We start from the raw sequence: 11145 nt of genomic DNA, 5'->3' as shown, positions 1-11145 counted from the left end.
ATGCTGTAAACATGAAAATCAGAGAACAACTGGTGAGAGTAAATTCTCTCCTTGTACCACATGGATCTCAAAGATCAACTCAGGTCATCACTCTTGGCAGCAAGTGCTCTAACCCCCTAAGCCTTGCTTGCATCAGCCCAGATTTCTACTTTGAAAGTACCACAGTATTGCAACAAAAGCTCAGGAGGGATAATTGGTCAAAGGAAGATGTGTGAAGATGACAAAAGGATCATTGGGAAGCTATAGCAAGTGTCTACTCAACAGCTAATGCAATGGATATAGAATAGACAAACTTAAGATGTAAAAGCCAGGTGTGGGTGGGGTAGAGAACTGGAAAGCAATTAAGTGCAATTATTGCTCTTGCAGAGGACCCAGATTCAGTCTAGCACCCACATGATGGCTCACAACTATTCATAACTCCAGTTCCAGAGGATCTGGCACCTTTTCTGGCATCACTGGGCATCAGGCAGGCATGTGGTATGCAGACACAGATGCAGGCAAAACATGCATACACATAAAAATACAAAATATTTTTTAAAATGTAATAGAAGCCAGGATTTAATAAACGCTCTCCTGTAATCCCAGCACTTGAAAGGTAGCAGGAGGACATCATTTTCAAGATCACCCTCAGCTACACAGCAAGTTCAAGAACAGCTCTGTCTGCAAAGGACAAAACAAAACAAAAAGTTATCTTCTGAGTCAGATGTGCACCTATACGCTGGAACTAGCTGTTTGGATCACCCTGGAAACCCTGGTAATCACACTAAGAGTGCCGCTCCTAAAGGAACAACCTCAGCCAGGGCTGTCTGAGATAGCTGGTACCAGGCTTTTGCTCTCACATGCCTTGAGGAACTCTAGGTGCCCCTGCAACTACTGCCACCTTGGCCAGAGAGCTAGCGCTGTCCCCAGTAGAGGTACTACTCTGACTGATGCTAAGAAGGGAGACTTAAAGAGGGCCTAAAATCCAAGCCCCAAAGACTATAATTAATGCTAGGGACAAGGCTGTGACTGGTCCAATGAAATGGTTGCGATTGGCCCAAACACAAAAACGGCTGCTCCTTTTTTTTTCCTTTAAGATTAGTTATATGGAGCTGGAGAGATGGCTCAGTGGTTAAGAGCACGGACTGCTCTTCCAAAGGTCCTGAGTTCAAATCCCAGCAACCACATGGTGGCTTACAACCATCTGTAACGAGATCCGATGCCCTCTTCTGGAGTGTCTGAAGATAGCTACAGTGTACTTACATATAATAAATAAATAAATCTTAAAAAAAAAAAAAAAAGATTAGTTATATCATTTCCAGCTTGCCTCCTCTCCTTCCAACCCCTCACATATATTCACACCTCACTCTCTTTCAAACTCATGGCCTCTTTTTCTTTGTTTGAATATGTCTGTGTATGTGTGTGTATTCCTAAACACATAAATACAACCTGTTCAGTATTTGATAAGCAATTAGGGGAGCGGGAAGGGACACTTCTCTATTTGTCTAGAGACCTTGTAAGCTTTTCCCCTCTCACATTAGCATGTCTACTGGTGTAGTCCTTTTTCAGGTCGTGTTTATGCAACTATGCTGATGAGACCTCCTGAGTGTAGCTTCTGTAATTTCTAGGAGACACTCCCACATCAAAAGATCCTCTGGCTCTTACAATCTTTTCCACTCACTCTTACGCAACGATCCCTGAGCCTTAGGTGCAGGAGCTGTGTTGTAGATGTAATGGTTAGAACTGGGCTCTACAACCCTTTATTTTGTGGGTTATCATTTTCTGTAATGGTTCCCCCCTCTGTTGCAAAAAGAAGTTAGATGATGAGAGGTGAGGCATAAAGATCAATATTTAAAATGTGTCTATACAAAATGCAGCTATTTAAAAGAAAGATCATTCAAGCCAGAGGCGGCAGATGACTCTAAGTCATAAACACCATTTTCCAGAGACAACAGGTCAGTTATCTTTATGAACTCACAGCAACTGTGACAGCAGGCACAAATCCTGCACAAGTTCAAACCAGGCAGAATACCAGCACAGAGAAGGTCCCACTCTAGACCAAGAAGCTATCTGCAATTGATACCTGCTGGGAAAAGAAAATCAGCTTCCTACAATGAGGTGCTACTGGAAGGTATAACACGCCCCCATGCGCAGGAGGAAATGACCAACACAAAACCAAAATGGACTCCTTTTTTTTTTTGGTTTTTCGAGGCAGGGTTTCTCTGTGTAGCCCTGGCTGTCCCGGAATTCAACTCTGTAGACCAGGCTGGCCTCGAACTCAAAAATCCACCTGCCTCTGCCTCCCAAGTGCTAGGATTAAAAGCGTGCGGACTCCATTTTTATGTGCACTCATTTTGTTTTGTTTCTTTCTGCTTTTGAGGGTTGCTGCTTTCGGGAAGTTTGCTCGGAGTCTCATGTACACATTGGTCAGGAGTTAAGAAAGACCTGGGAGGAGTTGGGAGAAGGCAAATATGATCAAAGTATTCTGTATAAAAAAAAATATTTAAATTGTAGTTAAGGATTATGCTGGTTTAGAAGTGGCGGTTGATTGTAGGTTCTCTCCCAAGATCCATGACTTCACTAGCTCTGGGTAGTTGGCTAGGTTTCCAGTACCAAACATGCTTTCCCTCTTGTTGAGCAGGCCAGAATTCCAACAGATTGCTTTTTTAAAGTGACTCACTTAGTGAGTCAGCTGGGAGACATTCTCCAGTGCTGCCTCTCCTCATACTGGAGCATTATAGTCCATTAAAAAAAAAAAAAAAAACCCACAGGTGAGGTGTTTCACACTACAGTCCCAACACTCGGGAGATAAAGGGAAGACATTGCCACCCATGAGTTTCAGGTCAGCCTGAGCTACACAGCCTGAGCTACACAGTGAGATTGTGTCAAAAACATACTAAATAAAACAAAAGGAATTATTTAAGCCACTTCAGAAGAATTAATGGGGATGAAGGGAGGCTGAAATATAGTTCAGCAGAGAAACTGCTGGACAGTGAAAGCCTAATAACCTGAAACCCAGATTAATCATCGGACCACAGTAAAAGGAACGGACAAACGGTCAAAGGCTGCGTGACTTCCAAATGGGTACTGTGGCATCTGCATGCATCCATCTACCCATCTCTTTCTATCTCTCCCTCCCAACACAAATACACACACCATGATGAACTAGTGGTAGTTTGGGGCAGGAATAGAACAAGTAGGATAACACAGTTGTGAAGAATCACACACAGCTGCATAGCGCAGAACATGGAAGATAGGGGCAGTAAAGGAGTTCTAGGTCAGCCTCAACTACCTACCAGTTAGAAATCAGCCTGGGCTACAATAAAAGGGAAGACAGGGAGAGAGAGGGAGAGAGAGGGAGAGAGAAAGGGAGAGAGAGAGAGAGAGAGAGAGAGAGAGAGAGAGAGAGAGGAAAAGAAGGAACTTAGTTTTGCAGTTAATTCTTCTGCCATTTGTTTGAGCCAGAGTCTTATTCTAGACTAGGCTAACTTGGATCACTCTGTACCGCAACAGGCTGCCATGAACTCCTGGTGATCCTCCTACCACAGGATTACAGGCAACAGTCATCACACCAGGCCATCACATCACTTAGCAACAAAAACATTACCTTTCTTAAGATGTTCTATTTGCTTTCATATTCTTGTTATGAACATGGATACACTTGCAATTAATTCTAAAATGTTTGTAAGTGGAGAAAATCAACAGATCCAAGGGTAAACTTATTTGGGTCAACAGAGTAGTACCACTAAAAAGCAACCCAAAGTCCGCTATATACGTATACTGTTAAAATTATCAAGTCAACAATTTTTTATCAAAATACATTGTTATTTTCCCTATTATCCTTTCAATGGTGTACTTTGAAAAGAAAATCCCACTGACTGAGCGGAAAAACCCTCCCTAAAATAGACAGACCCTCCAGCAATAACCCCGCTATACAGAAGTCTGAGAGAGAAGCCCATCTCTGTTCCTTAGTGCTGAATCCATCTACCCGACTGCTCACTAGTCCTGCCCTCTGTGCTATAGATGCTGACCCTAAATTCTTATGTTTTCACACACAATAGTGTTTAGGGAAGAGTGACAATAAAATCTGTGCAGCACATTGGGTCAGCAGTAGGCTTAATACATGATTGTCGAATCACACAGATCAGGAGAACCAGTCTTAATTGATTCTGTTTATTGAGTGCCTATTGTGCTGTAATCTTTCTACTTTGTATTTAATCCTTATATGCTGTCTGTCATAGGGAGTGCCCTCATATAAGTGAGAAAATTAAGACACAGAAAAGTTAAATAAATTTTGCTTGGCTATACATTTAGTGATTGGCAGATTCCTTAGGTGTGACAGACTCCACCAGTAGGTAGAGTAGTTTGTATATCACACAGTTTTCATGAGAATCTAGACCTCAGACTAGTTCAGGAATGTTCTTAAAGTAAATAGACCTGTCGGACCAGTATGGGAACCTAACAGCTCCAGCAACCATTCTTTTGAAAATACATTCCAAGTTCTAAGCTGCAAACAGAAGAGCAGGTAGGTTTGTACTTTGGAGCTGGCTTTCTCTGAGCTCAGCAGTTAAGTGTGCAGACTGCTCTTCCAGAGGACACAAATTGGATTCCCAGCCCCCATATCAGGAGGCTCATAACCAACTGTAACTCCAGCTCCAGGGAGATCTGATGCCACTGGCTTGTGTAGGCACCTGCATTCATGTGCATATACCCAGCACAAGCAGGCATATATACATATGATTTAAAACAATAAAAATAGGGCTGGCAAGATGGCTCAGTGGTTAAGAGCACAGACTGCTCTTCCAGAGGTCCTGAGTTCAATACCCAGCAACCACATGGTGGCTCACAACCACCTGTAATGGGACCCTCTTCTGGTGTGTCTGTTTCTCCAGCCTCACCCCGTAACTTTAAAACTCCATTCTTTTTAAGGAACTGAAGAATCTTTCAATAAGATCTGCATTTAATAACTCAGTTTAAGTACTAAACTCAGCAGGGCCCAAAGCCCAAGAACTAGCCAAAATAACTTCTCAGCAAACAGGGCTGAATTTTCCAAACATAAGAAAACAACAAAATAATTACCATGGTAAAACACACAGCAATTGTCTCACAGTAAGTATGACAATTTTTCTCCTCAGGCATGGTGATTCATGCTTAATCTCAGTAGATGAGACAGAGAAGAGAGATCTCTGTCACCCAGCCTAGTCTATGTAATAAGCTCCAGACCAGCCAAGATGGCATAATAAGACCCTGTCCCCCACCTCAGCCCCCATAAAAACCCTTTCCCACCTCAGTTGGGTATGGCAGCTGCATGGCACCTGGAAGCTGACAAGAGGATAGAGTGTCAGCAGCCTGGTCTAGAATGAGATTGTGTCTGAAAACAAACACAAACTTTACACACAAAGAAAAACAAATAGCACAACTACTTATCCTAATCAGCACTATTACCAATTAAAGTGGGTTGCTTTAAATTGTGTGTCTGTTCACTTTTTAATTGTTTGTGGATGTGTCCATGCACTCCCGAGTGCAGGACCCCATACATCCAGAATAGGGTGCTAGATCCCCTGGAGCTGGAGTTAGAGGTAGTTGTAACCTGCCTCATACAAGTGCTGGGAATCAAAAATGCAACAAACCCAAGGTTTTTCATACTAAAATAAATAAAAGATGTACATTTTTTAGTATCTATAAAATACAAGATCACTTTTCTATTTCCACACTATATCCACATTTCTGTATGATTTTAAAATAGGTTTAAACTCACTCATTTTACCTACGTGTATGCATGTGTGTATGTATGTATATATACTGAATGTGTGTTTGGTGCCCACAGGTGTCAGAAGAGGACATGGATCCCCTAAGATAAGGATGGTTGTGAACCATTATGAGGGTGCTGGGAATTGAACCCGAGTCCTCTGCAAAAGCACCAACTGCTCTTAACAGTGGTTAAAGCAGCCCTTCTGCTGCTTAAAATGTGTTTTTAAACAGCCATATAGAGTTTTCAAAACCAAGTTATACAGAAGACACAGGAAGCATTCAACAAGTTTATGAGTAGATTACCAAAGTCAAAGGCTGGAAACGAGAGTAGGAAGACAAACTCCTTGGAGTACCACTCCAGATAGAATGTTACTAATATGGAAAATGACAAATACTCAAACAAGTCTCAAAACAGCATCTCCTTCTGAAAACAAAGTCTACAGGAATCTGCTAGAACAGAAATTAGCGGCTCTTGAAAATGATAATCACATGAAAGGCACTTTAAGAAATACTGCAGGTCCAAAGTACAATATTCCTTATTTTTCAAAGACTGTTCTGATTTTGCCCTATCAACAAGAAATGAATTTCTATTCTCATTACCTGATACAAAGAATTCCACTACTTTATTTGCTTGTAGTGAAAACTGTTAATATTTACTCAACCATAGGGACTACAAGTCAAACTACTACATACAATTCACTTACAATCACTGATAAACACAAGCAAGCATGGCATAGTAAAAGTACCAAGAATTTCCTGATAAATTAAGGAGCAATTCTATGTTATGACTTAAAGACTACATAATGTTTGCTAATCTCATATTCTTCTATGTATTAACTCAGTATAGAAAGAAATCTCAGAACATAAGCAACCACGATAACACTACTGCGTTCAAGGCCAACAGTCCAAGAACATTTAGAGGAAGAAAAGTATTTAAGACATTTCCCACTGAATTTCCCTATGAATCATTCGTGCTTTATAATAACGAGTATACATTATGCTAAAGCGGAAGTAAATATAAGAAGGAGGAGGAGGAGGAGGTGGAAGAGGAAAAGCCCAACTTGAAAATCGCCAAGCACGCATTTTTCCTTCAATTAAAAGAATTTTAATTTGGATTTTGTCAAACCCTCAGCATCCACTCTCCGCACTCGATTAGGAGGTCTGTACAAATGTGACTCGTGACAATTTTTTTAAATAAATAAAAGGCACACCCTCTAGGATGAACTGACATAATCACCCTCACCCCACCCTCCAACGACACACACACACACACACCACTTTTCCTTCCCTGCCCATTCCTCTTGCAGCTGTCCCAGTCCTAGGCTCATCACACCGGACACGGGGGCGACAGCGAAGTCTGAGCTCCAAGGAGACCAAGGGAGGCTGCGGGATTTCCAGGAGGACCTCAGCCAGGACCGACCCCAGCCAGGGAAGGTTGTGGGGGTCTTAGGAACCAACCGCAGCCAAAAGAGGCAAAGCGGAATACACCCCGACTAAGAAGAGAGGCCTGCAGTAAGCAGAGACCGGGAAGGAAAGACTGCCGGGAGCACGTCCCGGCCTGGGAAGGCTGCAGGAAACAGATCCCTGGCGGGGAAAGCTGCGGGGTTTAGGCGCAGACCTCAGCCAGGGCAGGTGGTGGGGAGCACAGCTGGGCCGGGCAGACCGCGAGCAGCAGAGCTCGGCCGGGGTAGGCTTTAGGGAGCAACGCCCGGGCAGCACAGCCGGCCCCGGGCAGGCTGCGGGGAGCGGCATCGGGTCAGCGGCGCCCGCGGCGGCCCTGCTCCTCACCCATTTTCTCGAGGCGGCCACTTCCTGTATCGCCGCGGCGGCCGCCGCTCGGGCCGGGGCGGAGGGTGGCGGAGTAGGGCAGTCCCCACGGCGCCCAGCCTGCCTGTCGTCCCAGCCGCCGCCGCCGGCCGCTCAAGCTCCTCACCTGTATATAGTTGTTTTCACAGTAGTCCGCCACCCGGGTCAGGTTCTGGTAACTCTCAATCAGCGCCCTCTTGCCAGACGGGATCTCCTCCTCTAGTAACATCTGCAGCTCTGCCATTTTCCACCCCTCCGCATCGCTTCCTCTCGCATTAAAGAGACAGAGGAAGCTGAGTCCGCCGGGGACCCGAGCTCCGCACAGACGAGACGCCAACCACCCACCCTCCCTCCGCCGGGTATTGTGGGACTGCACCTCCTCCTCTTCCTCCTTACTCTCCCCGCCTCCTTCCCCCCCACCCCCCTCCACCCAGGACGCACAGCCGCCACAGGCTCACTTTCTCGCGAGAATCATTTCCCCCATGACAACGGGAGTCCCCCCACCCACCCACTATAGCAATGCTTTCTGGGAATTGTAGTTTCTTCCTGACTAGGCCGCGCATGCGTCTAAGGAACTTCCAAAAACTAGGAAGAATTTAAAGAACCAATACAGTTTTAAATCTTGAGAGTCTTCTTAAGGCCCCAGAAGATGGCGCCACAAGTTGATCTAGACAACGAAATTATTCCTATGAGAACATTGAAAATTGGCAGAACTTACTTAGGAAAGTCAGTAAGTCAAAGGCATCCAATCAGATAACGATTAAAAATACAAATCTGAATCCTGACTTCCTCAATTTTGTAAGAGAGACTTTGCCTTCTTAACTTATGCCCCAATTCATTTAAAACCCTGAAAACTATCTATTCTCAGATGTACATCAAGCAGTGTGCTTGATATTGCAGAAACAAATGAAGCAAGGATAATTTGTACCCTTAAGAATTGAAAGAAAGCCGGATGATGGTGGCGCACGCCTTTAATCCCAGCATTTGGGAGGCAGAGACAGGCGGATTGAGTTCGAGGCCAGCCTGGTCAACAAAGTGAGTTCCAGGACAGCCAGGGCTGCACTGAGAAACCCTGTCTCGAAAAACCAAAAAAAAAAAAAAAAAAAGAATTTAAAGAAAGCAGGACGTGGTGGCAAACGTCTTTGGGAAGCAGAGGCTATGGATCTACATGAGTTTAAAGCCAGCCTGAAGAAGAAGAGGAGGAGGAGGAGGAAGAGGGAGAAGATTGGCTGCACATCTTGGATCCCAGCACTCAGGAGGCTGACAATGAGCTGAAAAACAGTCCGGGTTATAAAGGGAAATGATGTCTAAAACAGAGAATTAAGGAGTGACTAAAATTTTAAATAGACAAATTTTAGAGCTGGCAATATGGCTCAACTGAGAAAGGTGCTTTCTCAGTTCAAACCCCAGAGCCTATATGGTGGAAGGCCAGAACAGACACAGTGTTTCCTCTGACTGCCACACTACTCCATGGCAAAAGCCTAGCCAAAAGTTGCTCTGTGTGTGTGTGTGTGTGTGTGTGTGTGTGTGTGTGTGTCTGTGTGTGTGTGTCTGTCTGTGTGTCTGTCTGTGTGTCTGTGTGTCTCTATGTGTGTGTGTAAATTTTTAAATAAATAATTTCAGTTCTTTCCTCTTCTACTTTCTTTTCTCATTTACTCTCTTTTACATATGTCTTCCTATTTTTTTAAGTAATGTGCATATTTTTGTCTTGCATTGTACAAAATTGTTTTGTTCTTATTTCTTATCACTTGCTCTGCAAATGTCTCAAAGGGTCTTTGACAGTATTTCAAGCTGTCATATCACCAGAACTATTAAATTATTTTGAAATAATAGGCTATGAAAAGAGTTGCCTAAATTTAAATATTATTTACAGACCTGTATTTTCAGTCCTCTCTGGGACTCACTGAGAATGACAATTATTGAAGTAACAACAGTACTCAGCCAAATTTTGGAAATTGTTATCAACACATTAAGCAAAATGAGAGGCTGGTAAAATTAAAAAAAAAAAAAAACAGGATGGGAAACCGTACCTGTAAGATAAGCCTATAGCTGTCAGATGTTTGAGTGAGTACGTGTATATGTATATGTGGATATGGGTATGCATACATGTGTGTATATGTGTGTGTATGGAAGCCCAGAAGTACCCTTTGCAATCAGTCTATGACTTATTTTTTGAGACTGAGTTTATCGCTGAACTTGTTTATCAATTCTACTGGCAGAGCTCCAGGGATTTTTCACACATATACCAGTGGCTGTATATCACTGCACCTCCCTTTTACATGAATGCTGGAATCCAAATTCATCTCAGGCTCATATGGCAGGGGCTCCACCCACTAAGCCATCTCCCCAAACACTAGTTGTATTTTTCTATTAGTATACAAAGCAACAAGTCTCCTTAAGGTTTTTTTATGCACCTGTAATTTGAGTTGACCCTCCAAGCACACATTCCCTGCTGCCTGATCTCAGCCCTTATTTTGCTCAATCCTTTCCTCCTCCAGTAGCCCTTCCTTCAGGTTCATATCACCTGTTCTACAAGCTACCCCCCAATGCTCAAAGCCTCCTTCATTCCCTCTATCATGGGTTCTTTCCAGTTTCCTGGTCTCTGTAAACACTCCCACATAAACACATATATAAAAATTAGAGCCGGGCAGTGGTGGCACACGCCTTTAATCCCAGCACTTGGTAGGCAGAGGCAGGTGGATTTCTGAGTTCGAGGCCAGCCTGGTCTACAGAGTAAGCTCCAAGACAGCCAGGGTTACACAGAGAAACACTGTCTCAAAGAAAAAAATAGAAGCTAGGAGGCTAGAGATATGTCCATCAGTTAAAAACTCTTGCTGCTCTTATGGAAGACCTGAATTCTTTTTTTTTCCTCCAAATCATAATTCTTTAATTACCAAGACCAAAGAGTCAAATGGGTAAAATGCCAGATGAAGAATACAAACATTCTCCTGTAAAAATAGTCAGTGACTTCAAAATGATACAAATAAGCAAATGCATGAAGTAAGGAAATCAGTTCAAGATCTAGAGACTTAGCAGGAAATACAGACTGGAGCAGGAAGGGTAAATGAATATATAGAGACAGTCAGTAACAAGCATCAGCAAGAAACTTTACCAAGAAGAAGAGAGAGAAATCAAAGTTGGAGGACATGATCAAAGAAATACAATACCCAGAATTAATATAGGATAAATAAACACACAAATGAGTAAAATCCAAGAATTCTGAGATGCAATCAAGAGACCAAGTCAAAAACTCCATGGGGAAACTGAAGAAAAACTTAGGTATAGAAAACCTATTTAATGAAATTATAGCTGAAAAATTTGCAAATTTATAGAAAGAAATATACATCTAAGCATGAGAAGACACTTAAAGTCCTAAATAGATTTTTGCAGAGAAGAAATTTCCCTAGTGCATCATAGTCATGATGCAAAATATGCAAAACAAAGAAAACACTATTAATAGCTATATAAGAAAGCACCAACTCAGAAAGGCAAACACATAAGAATAATATTATACTTACTTTTCAACAGAAACCCTAACAGCCAGGAAAGCATAGAATGATGAATTTCAAGCCTTGAAAGTGAGTAACTGGGAAGACCTGAGTTCTGATC

The 11145-nt window shown here is 42.9% G+C and overlaps 1 protein-coding gene across 8 annotated transcripts in view; it reads right to left on the bottom strand.

Moving 5' to 3' along the window:
• Positions 1-7924, bottom strand: part of Abi1 (abl interactor 1) — a 91571-nt gene extending 83647 nt beyond the window's left edge. For 7 of the 8 annotated variants that reach the window (XM_021156200.2, XM_021156197.2, XM_021156201.2 and 4 more), the window contains exon 1: positions 7664-7921. In XM_021156200.2, coding sequence (XP_021011859.1) covers positions 7664-7780 — 117 coding nt within the window. In that variant the 5' untranslated portion in view covers positions 7781-7921. Of the gene's footprint in view, positions 1-7663 lie in introns of all 8 variants that reach the window. The other variant, XM_021156195.2, reaches the window with a different exon arrangement.
• Between the last annotated feature and the right edge of the window lie 3221 nt (positions 7925-11145).

Source organism: Mus caroli, unplaced genomic scaffold, assembly GCF_978045245.1.
Source record: "Mus caroli unplaced genomic scaffold, Mus_caroli_1 scaffold_2, whole genome shotgun sequence".
Lineage (NCBI taxonomy): Eukaryota > Metazoa > Chordata > Mammalia > Rodentia > Muridae > Mus > Mus caroli.
This window is presented reverse-complemented; position numbering and strand designations above follow the sequence as displayed.